At 40.3% G+C, this 15,123-nt stretch overlaps 1 protein-coding gene across 2 annotated transcripts in view; it reads right to left on the reverse strand.

Moving 5' to 3' along the window:
- Positions 1 to 15,123, reverse strand: part of ADAMTSL1 (ADAMTS like 1) — a 183,501-nt gene that overhangs the window by 6,510 nt on the left and 161,868 nt on the right. For both annotated transcript variants that reach the window (XM_061359996.1, XM_061359995.1), the window contains 3 exons: positions 4,932 to 5,132; positions 3,723 to 3,903; positions 837 to 1,044 (listed from right to left, as the gene is read on the reverse strand). In XM_061359996.1, the coding sequence (XP_061215980.1) occupies positions 837 to 1,044; positions 3,723 to 3,903; positions 4,932 to 5,132 (590 nt within the window). The remainder of the gene's footprint in view (positions 1 to 836; positions 1,045 to 3,722; positions 3,904 to 4,931; positions 5,133 to 15,123) is intronic.

Consider the following 15,123-nt stretch of genomic DNA (forward strand, 5'->3'; position numbering starts at 1 on the left):
CAACTTTCACATATGGCTCTGTCAAGCTGGAGTGGAGAGTAAGGGAGGAAAGCACATAGTAATAACTGGTCCCAGGCTATAACTGATAACATATTGACAAGCATCTTTTCAGGAAATCTCATAGCTCAGAGAGACAAAGACATAACTCTTCTGTGGATTCCCCACAATAAAGTTATTTAACTCTAAAAACTTAATAACTCTAAATACTTAATAACATTTGTTATTTGTGGAGTGAAGCTTTTTAACATCTGTTCATTGTATGAAGGTGCAAGGAGAGAATTTGGATATCTGCAAACCAGCATGAAGTAGCCTGAAAATGCAATTAGCCCTCCATTCTGCTGTTCATCATAAAGCAAATCAAGAAAGGTCCCGTTTCTTTAGCATTCTCAGGCAACATCAGTAACTTTGTAAAACTGGGTTATCGTACAGCCCCCTGCCCCTAACCTATCACAGTAATCAGTCCTGACTCCTGCCAGCCAAAACTGAACACTCACTAGGTGATAAAGGAAATTAAAACTTGGAGAAGGCTGTTTCCCAGATTTGTCACCTGTCACTATAAAGAGGAGTTTCAAACCTTTCCACTGGGGATGATACAGAGATTCCCAGTAAAAGTCCTGTTTACAAGCAGCATTTCTAGGGATCGTGGGAAGCTACAGAAATGCAAGCATGCCATGCATCAGACATGGAGCTGAAAGAGCTGAGTAGCTTAGCTGCCTCCTGAAAAGCCTGCAGACTGTAAGCTAAAGATACGAGGGTGAAAATCACTCCTGTCATTTTCTGTGTTTTTCTAGCACACACTATTGAGGCTGTCCTTGGACTCCTGGCTTGTTCCTTACCTGGCCCCAGGAGGAGGCAAACCACTCAACACAGGGCTGCCTGTTACAATTCTGTGTGTCCACAGGGCGCTTCGACACCTGGGCACAAGCCTCATTTGACACTGGGACAGAGTTGCCTTTCACTGTCAGGCGCTGACACGTCACTCGCCGAATCTGGATGCCTCCGCCGCAGCTCCGTGTGCAAGGAGACCACGACGTTACCATCCACCTGTGAGAGAAAGGAAAATAGGTCAGGGAGCAGATACATGTCACCATCTGCAGGATCACTGATGTCAACAGATCTTTATTTATTAGACCAAGGAAGGCAACAATGGCTGGTTCATTTAGGGTGCAGTCCTGCAAAGTGCTGAGTACCTCAGCCTCCCATAGTAGTCACTGAAACGTGCTCAGAGGATGAAAGCTGAGAAGAGCACATTTTTACTTACACTATCTCTCAAGGCTCTTTGGGCCCAGAATTAATTTTCTAGCCTTTAAGGCTGTTTGTAAAATCTAAGTATTCCTAGCCCAGGCACAGGAGCTGGACATGGCTGCTTTCATACCAGTGTGCAACAGAGGCCTCTGCCACAGTCTACAGTCACAATGCCAGCACTGACTAGCCCATTTACACCCCTTAGCATGGAAAACTATGCCTGTAAATTCGCTGGAGTAGCTCACAGGCCCCTTGAACTTGCGTCTGACAGAATAGACAAAAGCCTGCTGGGTCCTGCTGGCATCTGCCTGCTTTGTTATGCCCCTACAGCTAGGATAATCCAGAAAAGCCTGAAGGTTGCTCAGGGATGGGGCTGCTGCACAGTGAGCTAAAGGACAAAGGGCACCTTTCTTTTTCCTCTTGAGCTCAGACCATGCATTTGCCATCTGAGGCTAAGGCTCTGAACTTCTGTGTGCTGGGTTTAAAAAAACCCAGTCTAACTAGTAAAAGCCTGTAACAGCAGAAAATAATATTACAGATCCAAACTCTTACAAAGATGGACAATGCATTTTGTCTTGTTAAGGATCATGAAGTGAAACACTCATACACTTTGGTTTGGGAAGGCAGTAGGTAGGAACAGGAAGGATGCAACTGGTTAATTACTAATAACTGATCTTCAGTTTCCTGAAGAGTTTTATGGTCAAGTCAGCAGTTTGCTTCATTAAGTTTCAGGATATTCAACATGATTTGTGTGTTACTAGGAGGAAAATAGTTCCTGTCACATCTCTCACCAGCAATGTTTATGATCACTCTACAAAATAGGCAATAGGTGGTTTCGAGTCCCATGGAGAGGCATCCATTACTATTTCTCAGTCTTCTGCAGGTGATTAACTCCCATGGTCACAGAAACAAGTATATAAACAAAAACATTCCCAGTACGGAAAACAAAAACGCTGCTGCTATTTTCATGCAGTTTGGTGAGATGGAATCTGAAATTTCTACATCCCTCATAAAGCTCTGCTCTGCATTTCAATCAATTTTTATTTCCAAGCTTACATCTCACCAGTTGCTCAAGAGCTGAGGGAGGATTGTGGGCTGCATTACAGTTCAGGGAAGGTATAAAAAGACATAAACCATTCCCATGGAATTTACTGCCATCACCAAGGAAAACTGCTGCTAATGAGCATGTTTCATATTTCATCAAATCTCTTTTGGTTTCCATCTTATGACTCAGCTGGCAGCTCAGAAAACACTTGCCTGAAAAGAGGGGTAGGATATATTTTTAAAGGTAATCAAACAGAGCCCTGCCATATACTCGAGACTCAGCAAGAATGGTAAATCTGGCCACTTACTTCTCATCAGGTTACTTAGCCTTTCCTTGCCTTAGCTTAGACTCTTTTTTAATGCGAGTCCCAAATCATTGTTGAAGTTGTACTGAGTTTCTCTTGAGATCCTGACTACTTTAAATGCTTGTATACTGAAACAGACCATGTCCACAGTGGAAATAAGGGAGAGGAGGGAGTAAAAAAACAGAAAAATATGTAAAAGCATGTTTACACATCTCAGGTAAGGAGCCATTAAATTGTAAAAGTAGGACATTTTTAACATGTAGGGAGTATAACACTACACTGACTCTCTGGATAGGCATTCAGGATGTATGTTTCTTTGCACCAAAGGGTGTCAAAGAAAGAAAGTGTTTTGCATGGGTAAGAGGCATCAGAGGAAGACCTAAAGTGTAGTTATAAGTCTTTCAAGCTGTCCTGGCTCCACTGTGTTAAACAGTAACTGAAAACCAGGGGATTATGGTGGCAGAGAGTCAAATTCTCGAGGAAACCACAAGCTAGCAATCTCAAAAATGAGGCAAAACTCAGTCTGACCCTGCTTCATGCCCACTAGATCTGACAAGATGTGCCCATTTTACAAAATATGTTCCACTCTGCTAAGGAAATTATTTGCAGCTGCAGCTATAGTCCTGCCCATGTTGATGTTCAGGCACCATGAGAACTCAAATAAAGCACCAGAATAGCTCCTAAATCTATCTTCTTGTCTGCTATATGGTTGGGATAAACTGGTATGAAGCCAGGTGGAATGCAAAAAAGATGTGACCATACAATACCCACATGTATGCAGCCCAGAATAGGGATGATATTCACATGCAACATAGGCTAAGGCTGGAATCACCCAAGACAACTCAAGCTGTGAACTTTGCTAATAAAGAGTAGGCAATAGGTTCTCTATTTTTTTCTAACCTAATTACGGAAGGAGTAAACTCTCTTTCTACCATGTAATGTCAGTTTTCCATAAATGTTCCTACAAATTCCCAACTGATTATGTTAAGCACTCATATATTCCCCTTTAGCCATGACTTTCCTCCAGACAGGCACCAGAGAGCCTGCAATGGCATCATACCCAGTTCAAAGAACTCTTCGAGCATGTCTTAAAAGCATGTATGACATTTTAACATGAGCCAGACAAACCGTGAAGGGCAGTCTCTCCTGTTGCATGCGATGGGCTGCAGGGCTGGCTTGGGCTTCTCTTTGCAGTAGGATATGTTGACTTCAGCCCCATCCAGTAAGCACCTCAGCTGGGGCAGCTGTATGCCTTTGTGGCCACAGGAAGCTGAACAAGCCATCAGCTTGTCCACTGACCATTTGTATTCTGCCAAAAAGCATGGAGGAGGCATGTTAACACTCCAAAACTGCCATCAGGAGGCCTCTGAAAAAGAGTTAGAGGCATTCTCCAGGATTAAATATTTGGACTCACATGAAGGGGAGCTACCTATGCCTACAGGGCATCAGGCAATGAACAAGATGGAACAGAATTCCAGATGATGTAAGCCACTGTCTTTCATGTAAAAAATGCACCATTTTTTTTTGTGCTTAGAAGCATCAGGCATGGAAAGTGAATGATATAGTGGAGCAGTTAAGTGAAGCCAGAGGCCAGTGGTGCAGGACATTACATCTATAGTTTTAAAAGGATGTGATTTAGTGAAGATGTGGTTAATTGCAGTTACCAGCAGTATCTGTGATTCTGTGATCTTACAACAGTCTGTTTCTCACCAGGTAGATCATACAGATCATCCATCCTGAAGATGAATGAGGGAGTTGCAACACAACTTTGTGACAAAATTTAAGGTAAGGTTAAATTCTTCACCATCCTTCATTCCTGATAATTGGAGCCATGAAAGCTGCATTTTCTGTTCCAACCCGTTTCCACTGCTCTGTTCTGTGGCTTTATCACCTTCAGCTTATTTCTACAGTAAACATAACAGTTGCACCATTTTTACAGGTGAAGGCTTTTCAAGCAAGACAAGACTGTGAAACAGTGACTTTAGCAGATGAACACACAGGCTTTTTAATTTTAGAGCTTCAAATTATGACATCTTTATCTTGAATTTCTGGACAAGAAAGTTGTCCAGACTCAACAAGCATAAGCCTACCTTGAATCAATATGGTATGTTTTATGCTCATCAGGCCAGAAACATCAGGTACGATTTTCGTAAAATAAAACCTAAGAGTCTCTAAGGGACCTGGTAGTCCTGCAAATCTATATTATTGGCAGTAAAACATCAGAACATCCATTTCCTGCTGCATATGACAGTCCTGGCTTCAGAGAGGAGAAATCTAAGGTAAGAAAGGCAGTGCAGGGAAGTCCATGGCAAGGCTTCACTGAAACTGTTAAGTTACCTTGTATAGCCAGGGATGTTTTTTGTGTAAGCAACCCAGCCTCATTCTGAGCAAGGCAGCTGAATTCACCATCAGCAGCATCACTAACATTGAGTATCTGAAGAATCTGTCCTGCTGCCAGGAGGCGATGCCGCAGACTGAGTGGCTTACCAGAGTAAAGCCACGTGATGTTTGGGGTTGGATGACCATCCACAGCACAACCTAAAAACAGGGACATGAAGGAAACCTGCTAAATACTGAACTTGCTGCAAAATTACATGCTTTGAAGAGGTCAAAATTAGGGGAAAAAGATAATTCCATCCCGTTTTCTCCTCATTTTCTCACTATGAGAAATAGGAATATTGTGATAATGAGTACCTTCTCATCAGTTTAAAAAAACAATTATACAAAAGCCAGTTGATCAACCTGTTAAGTTTTAACCCCAGCCAGCAATGAAACACCACACAGCCTTTTGCGCACTCCCCTCCAGTGGGATGGGGGCAAGAACTGGAAGGGTAAATATGAGAAAACTCATGAGTTGAGATAGACAGTTTTATAGGGAAAGAGAAAGCCATGCATGCAAGCAAAGCAAAACAAGGAATTCAGTCACTCCTTCCTGTTGTGAGGCAGGTGTATGCACAGTTTGCATATCCTGGCAAAGATTTGTAAGTTGCCTTACTTATCTCCCAGGAAAAAAGAAAATCTAGGCTATTTGTGTGGTGCAATCCATCCACACCAATTGCAGGGATGGGCAGCCAGAAAATCCATGTGCAAGGGATAGTATATGTTGGACTGCTTGTGGCTTAGGTTAGTACTTCACTTCCATGCATATCACTTATACTTAAAAGGTCTGGCTAATGTTCTGTGAATGCAATCTATGCTGATTGTTATTTTGTTATACTGCAGTTTTACACTCATGTTTATATTAGTATGTATGTGTAATGAATTACTTTATTGTATACAAAATATCTTCTGAAAGAAGTGTATTATATAAACAAATAAACATAAAAGTATATTATGTAAACAAATGTAACATGAATGTTCACATTAGCACTGTTCAAAAGGAACTGGATATAGAAAGGAAGAGCACAAATCCAAAATACTAGAAATGGAAGAGTGTTCTAAGATTAAGGAATAATTGCATCAGCTGATATTTCTTCATTATCTCCATGTCATTTAATTATTATTTATTATTCACTAAGACAAACAAGGATATAAATATGATGCCTTTGCAGCTGCAGTACACGATGAACAGACAATGAAATGTGACTTTTTGTTACTGTTTTTCCTTTCATTCTTGTCTGTCCACCTGAGGAGATTCTCAACTAGTATGTACTTAGCAAGTACGGTTCCTAAAAGAGAAGTAAGATGCCTTATAGTTACTGCAATCAAGATTTTATTTAAATATTTCAGTTTCCCTTCAAAGTTTGTCTATACTGTACTGAGGTGCCTATCACTGCAAGAATAAAAATACTGTTTTCATTAATCTACCCACAAAGCCTGAACAGTTTGATTTCCAGCTATTGTAAAGACCAGATCTTTGTGACTTGAGCATCACATTACCTTGCTTAGGAATCCTTGCTACCTTTCTTTTGACTTGGGTCACTAACTAACACTAGGGACTGGGCTGCTGTAGTCTTGTCTGCTTGTTGCCCCTAGGCATACTCCAATTACACTATTCCTATGGCAGAAGATGCTGCCTTGCCTGCGAGAACTTAAGCTTTCTTGCTCATATGAAGAACTCATACAAAATGGAAAAAGTCAGTGGTTACCCCATGGCATGTCCCAGTCTTTCTTATGCTAAGAGTTAGATACATAGCACTGGGGAGAAGCCATCTGCTCCCTGGGAGGATAAATACTGGGCCTCTTGCTGCTGCAGTGGCTACACAGCTCTTTGCTGTGTCCCCTGTTGTGGGCAAGCCCTGCCTGCCTGGAAAGGTATGGGCTGAATAAAGCTGCTTTTTGTAGCTGCTTCGCTTTGTGTGCAATAGGTATTACAAAGAGCAAGCTCTCCTGGGTGGGAGGCAAGTGATGCACACAGTAGGCACTGCAGTTGCAATGACAGTGTTTCACTGGTAAAGAAATAGTTATTACAGATGACTGTTAAAAAGAAGGAAAACGGAAAGTAAAAGGCAGAATGTGAGAGTGCACACTTCTCACAATAGTCTCCCCTCTTCCCTTTTCCACTTTTATTTATAAGGCAATGAAAGGATTTCAGCCTCACAAGTTTAAGGCTGCCTAAGTTAAATCCAATGGAAAACAAAGGAATATTTAGGAAACGGACAAATTTAATAAGTGGCAGTATGCATTTGCCTACAGTATTCTAATTTTTTATAACTGGCTTGTCTTTTAAGATGATTGCAGGGATTTCTATAGGTCAGCATATAGCCACGACAACTGACAAAGACATGCTGTGAGCTTGGTTTTACTGTTTGCATTTGCAAATAGTCTACACAGAATCAATGAAGAAAGCAAAAGGTGTTTGATGAGGAGGAACTGAAATTGACTTCAATGTGCAAAGGGCCCTCGTTCATACCTGCTTTTCTTTAAAAATGTTTATTTTCAGGCAGAACAATATAGTCTTCCTAGAACTGACTATTTTATTTGCCTTACATACTATTGTAGGTCAAGAGAGGTTCTCCTCCCCCTCTACTCTGCCTTGGTGAGGCCGCATCTGGAATATTGTGTCCAGTTCTGGGCCCTTCAGTTCAAGAAGGACAGGGACCTGCTGGAGAGAGTCCAGCGCAGGGCAACTAAGATGATTAAGGGAGTGGAGCATCTCCCTTATGAGGAGAGGCTGAGGGAGCTGGGTCTCTATAGTTTGGAGGAGACTGAGGGGTGACCACATCAATGTTTACAAATATGTAAAGGGTGAGTGTCAGGATGATGGAGCTAGGTTTATTTCAGTGATGTCCAGTGATAGGACAAGGGGCAATGGGTGTAAACTGGAGCATAGGAGGTTCCATGTGAACATCAGGAAAAACTCTTTTACTGTGAGAGTGACAGAGCACTGGAACAGGTTGCCCAGGGGGGTCGTGGAGTCTCCTACGTTGGAGATATTCAAGGCCCGCCTGGACAAGTTCCTGTGTGAGGTACTCTAGGTTACCCTGCTCTTGCAGGGGGGTTGGACTAGGTGATCTTTTGAGGTCCCTTCCAACCCTTGGGATTCTGTGATTCTGTGAGGGCCAAGGAGAACCTCCATCCTCTATTGTATACTAGGGGAAACCTAGTGACTGAGGATGAGGAAAAGGCTGAGGTACTTAATGCTGCCATTGCTTCAGTCTTTAATAGTCACACTTGCCATTCTCAGGGTATTCAGTTCCCTGAGTTGGATGTCAGAGAGGGGGAGCTGATTGGAGTCCCCATAGTTCAGGAAGAAATGGTTAGTGATCTCCTGCTCCACTTAAACATACAAAAGTCTATGAGGCCAGACAGTTTCCACCCAAGAATGCTAAAGGAACTGGCAGAGGACCTTGCTAAGCCAATCTCCATCATCTATCTGCAGTCCTGGTCTAGTGGGCAGGTCCCAGAGGACTGGAGGTTGGCTAGTGTGACACCTCTCTACAAATAGGGCAGGAAGACCCTGGGAGCTACGGGCCTGTTAGTCTGACCTCAGTGGTGGCCTTGACAGTCTTGGGGTAAAGGTTGGACTTGATGATCTTCAAGATCTTTTCCAACCTAGTTGATTCTATGATTCTATTTCTTCTTCCAAGATGTATATATAAAATGTGAGTTAAAGAAACAGCCAACAACCAATAACATGGGGGAAACCCCCAAAACACTATTCCCAAGATAGACACATTCTACTAGTAATTATTACTTTTTTTTAACATTTATAATAAAATTTTACTAACTCCTATCAACCACATTTCACAAGTGACATTTCCTATATGTTTTCTACCTGTATGGATACGTAAGCTGTGGGATAATGTTTTATGTGTATTAAATGAGAAACAGAGCACAATAAAAAACCAAGTAACTAACACATTCATCTTTGGAAATTATTTCCTGTTTCTGGGTAGCATAGCCTGGATATAAGCATGCACTTGTATGCAGTTTGTATTCACTGGTATTAATGTTCCGCTATGTGCTTGTAGTCCAGTTTTATCTACTTGCTATTCATCAGTGATAACTCCTTGCAAAACAGGCAAATGTTTGTGCTGCTTTAGTTAAAAGTATCACAGTATCACAGTATCACAGTAGGTTAGAGATTGGAAGGGACCTCAAAAGATCATCTAGTCCAATCCCCCTGCCGGAGCAGGAACACCTAGATAAGGTTACACAGGAACATGTCCAGGCGGGTCTTGAATGTCTCCAAAGAAGGAGATTCCACAACCTCCCTGGGCAGCCTGTTCAACAACAAAAAAGGCTGAATTTGAAAAAAGCATCTCGGTTAGGGACTGGATGTTGTAGTAAGTCACAAAGTACAATAAATGCAGCACAGAAAGTTCACAGGGAACTTCAGCTAGACTTCTGAACCAGAAGGCCTATGTCCCTGCCTCTGCAAGTCACAAACATGTACCTGTCCAAACATAAAATTGGTAGATGAAAGACGACTGATGACAACTCCTGGCAAAGGAGGAAAGAAGGGATTTGGTAGCAGAATTATTAATTATATTAAACTGAAATAAAGCAAGCTAAAATCCCTACACAATTCTGTGCTTCTGTATGTGTTTTACTGAACCCTGACAGAAAAATGTGGTAGACAACAGTTCACTGGATTAAAGTGATAAATTATAATGCAGATACAGAAAAACCTGACAGTATTTTCACACTTGTCTCTACATTCAAAGAGTTAAAATATACTTTCATAATAGAAATAAGATTAAGGATGAAATGAAGAACAAAATGCTTGGAACAAAATGCAGAGAAGCCACAGATCAATCTGAACATATACAAGCTCGGTGTGGAACTACTATGTGTACTTCATATTGTACTACTGTGTTCACATTATGTAGGTGGGATCAAACTGGCACGGAGAAATACTTCCCCAATTTCATGACATACCTGATTTTGTCCTTAGGTAACTGAAATGAAAAATCAGTGTTAAAACTAATGGAGTTAAATTTAATTCCATCCTGTACGTAACATAAGAAAGAAAATTTGGCAGGATGTATTCAGCTTTTTAAAATGCTTTCAAACCAAATGAAGGTAGGTAAGGTCATGCCTGAAAATCATATTTATTTAAACCCATCCTGCTGAAATGGCAAAACTAAGAGAAAAGCCTTTACAGTTTGTCTTATGGGGAAAGACTTTTCAGTATAGTACAGTGTTAATTTAAACAGACACTTAAGTCAGAGTTATGCAAATTACTTCTTAGTGCTTTCATAAACTAACTGAAATAAAGCTTATAAAAAGTAATGTGGTCCTGAAAACCCCCAAAATAAAGAATGTAAGTATAATCTTTAATAGTTTTAAGGAGTTCAAATGAACACGAATTTATGCTAGACAAGGAAAGCCATGTATTTGAGAATTCCTGAAATAGGCCAATACAGCTGATGACATTAGGATTTTTAAAAGTAAGTAATTAAAAGAACTATTTATGGCTCCAAAGGAGCAGTTGAAACTTACTATGCTAAACATATGACATGTTTTTTAAACAGTTCTCAAAACACCTAAACAAGTCATCCAATGCCACACTTGTTGTTGTTACTGGATATCATTTACATAACATTGTAAGTTTACACCATATTCAACAAAAATTGAGTTAGGCCCATTCCGTGCCACACAGAGGCTGTAAAAAAGTGTTCCCAAATATACAGCCATATGGTGGGCCCATTAAAAAAGCAAGCAATTTTCAAGCTCTGGTAGTAATACTGTTTTCAAAAAATTACTCTCACAATAGGAATCCTACATGCTGAGAAACTTGTATTAATGAAGATTGCATTCAAAACAATCACCAATGAAAATCATGAAAGTAGAACCTATGAGAATCGATATGGCATGCTGAAATGACCTCCTGAGCTAACTTTGATTGGTTTATTCAGAGCATAACAAAAATGGAAAAGGAGTGCCAAGTAAGCCTAAACTTTTGTCCCACCATTGCTACAGCTCCAGCTTGTACAAGTACACTCATCGGAGAAAAATAACACTCAAAAGTGGTGTATGGGGCAAGCAGTACAATACAAGGAGTTCAACAAAAGACAGAGCAAGAGCTAATGCATAACACCATTTCCCCAAGTTGCAAATGTCAGTGCCTTCTGTATTTCTTGAGCCAAAATCAGCTTGCTACATCCTAATGCATCAGCAGCTCAGGAAACTAACAACGACAGAGCAGAGGAGTTGAAGGACAGATAGATTCAGGAAAGCCAGTGCTGCTTGTTTCAGAGAGGCTGTAACTTCTGTCCTATTGACAAAATGCTTTAGACATTTGGGAGAGGTTTTAAGAACCAACATGGATGGAGAGGGTGCTTCAGAATTTAGAATGGGCAAGTCCTTTTGTCAATAGGTCAAAACCTGACAGTATTTGAAAACTCCCTTATCTCTTACTCTAGGGCAAAGCTTAAATTGTGGAAGAGGCTAAAAGATCTTTTCTGTGAAGGAGCTGGCAGAATGACAGGTCTCCAGCCTGGGATACCTGTGGCAAATCCAGTACCCCTAGTTTTTCAACAAAACTTGCCTTGGTGGAGCTCTGCATCATTTATATCTATGTTGGAAAAGAATCAGTCAGTTATCGTGGAAAAGCTTAGAGGCACAAGTTCAAGGGCTGCAACTCTTGACACAACCCCAAAATTAAACCAGATGTTGCCTAGAGGCTAGTGATGTTATTTTATGTGGCAGCATTTGGACCACTGCTGTAGCTCAGTGGTTCTCAGATTAGCTCATTCATGGCACCAAACAGCAGTGAGCAATAAACTCCAAGGCAGCAGATTGCCTAGAGGACCTTGATCTTTTGACTGGACTTTCAGAATTTGGAAGATACAGGACTGGTGTCTGATTGCCTGGAAAACAAACACTAGGACTAGTGTCTGATTGCCTGAAACCTCCCCACTGTATCAGTGTGGTCAAAATGTTCAACCAAGCCGGGGTATCTGCCTGCACATCACATACTGTGTACACTGTACACAGGCGTACACAGTGCGCCTGTGCAAATGAAAAGCCACACATTTCAGTGAAATGCTATGGTATAGTCTGATGTGGAAGGAAGATACTGCAATGCTGTATGATCTTTATACAATGTTTAGAATGTAATCAACGTGTTAGAATGTGATTGGTGAATTAATTGCAATGATAATGGCATACTCTTGATATTAATTTTAATTCTTATTTTGGTAGAAATGTCACTTAAGTGGGAATTCTCATAAATTAGTGTGACAAGGCAAAACTTTCACTGAGACAAAAATGGAAGGAATTAGAAAACACAATTAACAGAACAGATTATCCCATGAATGCAACTGGAGCTTTATCCTCATCACAGTGGATTATTAGTGTAAAATAAACTTTCTAAAAAATATTATTTAATATTAGAACTGTTCATCAAACATGATGGCCAGTTTATTATAAAGAGTGAAGAGGAAGAACAAGATGTATAAAATAACTTCTCAGATAGCCATGATTTTAACCTTTAAATCTACAGATAGGCAAACACTAGCCAGAGGTTTAAAACGGGCCCCTATAATAAAAGAGACTGAAAACCCTCCTGACCTTTGGGCTTTGGCTCTAATGTAGTGGGCTTTTTCAGAATAAGTCCCTTGTTCATACTGCAAAAGCAGGTCATTGGAAGCAAAGTGGCACCTGGACATCTAAAGATGCTACAAGAAAACAAGGGGGATATACTATTGACAATAAAAGAAGAATGAGAGGGAAATACTCGCTTTAGTAAGGGGAATCCTTTGCATCTTTTATGTGAAAGGGTGCTTTTTACTACTTTTTTTCTAACAAGAGCTTCATCGCCAAGTAACAGTGGTGTTTGCAGAACAGGAATTTGTAGTCCAGCTCTTCATCTTCTGAAGCAGCAATGAAGTTGGCAATGAAGCTGCTCTAACTCTGTGGACACTGGGGATAATGTATAAAACCAGAGAGATGTCTGCTTTCTAGGACTGTGCTTGCAGTGCTTGCAGCTAGTACAATCAGGTTCTGATTTGTGAAGTGAACATATTTGATATGGAAGTCATCAGGGAGAGCACAATAAATATGGAGCAAGAGTATTTTCTTTTTTTTTTACATTTGACTGTACTTTTTTTTTTTTGGTCACAAAAAGTACACTTTACTATCTAACTTTACAGTTATTCTCAGAACCTCCTACAAGTAAGGACTTCTTGCTCTTTTAAATATATTGCTTAAGTTTTGCACTGTGCTAAGTAGGATTTAGATTTTCAGTTCATTTCAGATGCTAGCCATCTTAACAGTTTATGCTCCCTTTTCTCAATAAATTCATGGCCCTGTGCTGCAATCCAAAATGAAAATGCATCTCTTCTCTTGGATGTCTCATACAGTCCAGAGCCATTATTTAATTACACACATTGTGCTATTAAGCAATCCCCATTCTCCCTCTTCCTTCATTATACATATCCTCAAGTGCACATTATGTTTTCAGAAATCACATACAATCAAGATTTCTGACACCTCCCCCCCCCCAAATAAACACCCCAACCCCCCCCTCCCCCAAAACCCAACCAAAACCCATGCAGGACATGGACTGGAAGCTCTGGGAGAAAATCTATCAACTGTGCTCACAAACATTTTCTGTGCTACTCAGAGCTCATGTGCCACAAAACATTTAAACAAAGCAACAGATGCCAAGAAATACTTGCTGTTACAAGCAAAGTACATTCTCCTTCAACATTTTTATTCCTTTACAGTGACACTTTATAGGTAGTTCCACATTTCTATAGAAGTATTAATTTTTTACCTTCTTCCATTGTTCCTGTAAGAGTCCCCACTTAAATGTATGTCAAACTCATTAAAGCTTCAGCTTTCACTATGGCAAATATCTGCAGTAAACACAGTATTCTTCTGTGCTAAGGTGACATCTTTATACTGTATTTTGTATCTTTTGACAAGTCTGCTGATGTTTCCAGGAAGGTCACAGTAAATACGAGAAACTGAAGTGGACCCCCACTAGTATTTCTAAGATCCTCAGACTTTCTCAATGAAATGTTTTCAAATACAGGGTTCAAGTTTGAACAAGTTTGAGCCCAAATGAAAACAAGTATTCTTGATAGGCCTTCTTGAAAGGCTCAGAAAAAGCCTTTTCTGAGCGTTAGAAGTCAGGGACACCAGGTCCTACAACTTCAGTTTTGCCAAAATTAACCTTTATAAAGCTGAAGACCCATGGAAAAGTATCCAGGGAGTTGTGTAAAAAAACCTCTTGCAGCATGACATGATACTTGTAGCATAAATAAACTATTGAAAATACATGAACTTAGGACATTCCTTTAAATCAAAAAGTTAATTCCACAAAGTAATCAGGACTTACAGAAGTCAAATGGTTATGAATATTGCTAAAAATAATCAATAAGGTCTTATCAGGTGACAAAAAGAAAGAATTTCCTTCTGAGAAAAGGATGTAAGTTCTTGTAACACTTTCATTAACAACACTGAGGAAACCTGTATTAAAATTGTAAAAGTCTGAAAGACAGAAACCTTGCAAAGACTAAGGTCTAACCTGTAAGTTTTCCAAAGAAATAAAAACTGGTGTCACTTCAGAAATTTACTGTGTTCTATATTACGTGTTGTACAAAGTCTTCTTGTGACCTTCCGTGAATCAAGGACATCAGCAAGTGCGTGATGGTCTGTTGCTCATCACTGATTGCCAGTTTGCACTACTGTAAAACCCAGAAATATTCCTAAACTCATGGGTGTCTTAGCTTCTGCTTGGAGGGAAGTCTTGTCCTTCAGATGACACAGAAGTGTCTACTACACAAACTGGCGATGAATGTGAGGGCTGGGGACTACGGCAGTGCTCTACAATGATCTGTGTAAGCCATTACCATGCTCTCTAACTGAGTGAGGATTTAGGCCTAGAAAGCTGACTGAAATCTCAACCCTTTAGAATGAAAAGTAAGAGGTACATAAGACAAAAAATGTTCCTGTAAGTTCATGCAAAAAAGGCATTTTGTGCTATATCTTAAGAGGTAAATTGCTGATTCCATTGGGCAGGGCATGGATCCTTAACAGATCTTTTCCTCTATTTCCATAGTGAAGGCACACAAATGATCATTCAGTGACCCTTGACGATGAGAAGACCTCCAAACCAGGTATTTGTGTTATG

The sequence above is a fragment of the Neopsephotus bourkii genome, unplaced genomic scaffold (genome assembly GCF_033783945.1).
Source record: "Neopsephotus bourkii isolate Nb327-2 ecotype Australia unplaced genomic scaffold, CSIRO-AGI_Nbou_v1 NB_1002, whole genome shotgun sequence".
NCBI classification, from domain to species: domain Eukaryota; kingdom Metazoa; phylum Chordata; class Aves; order Psittaciformes; family Psittacidae; genus Neopsephotus; species Neopsephotus bourkii.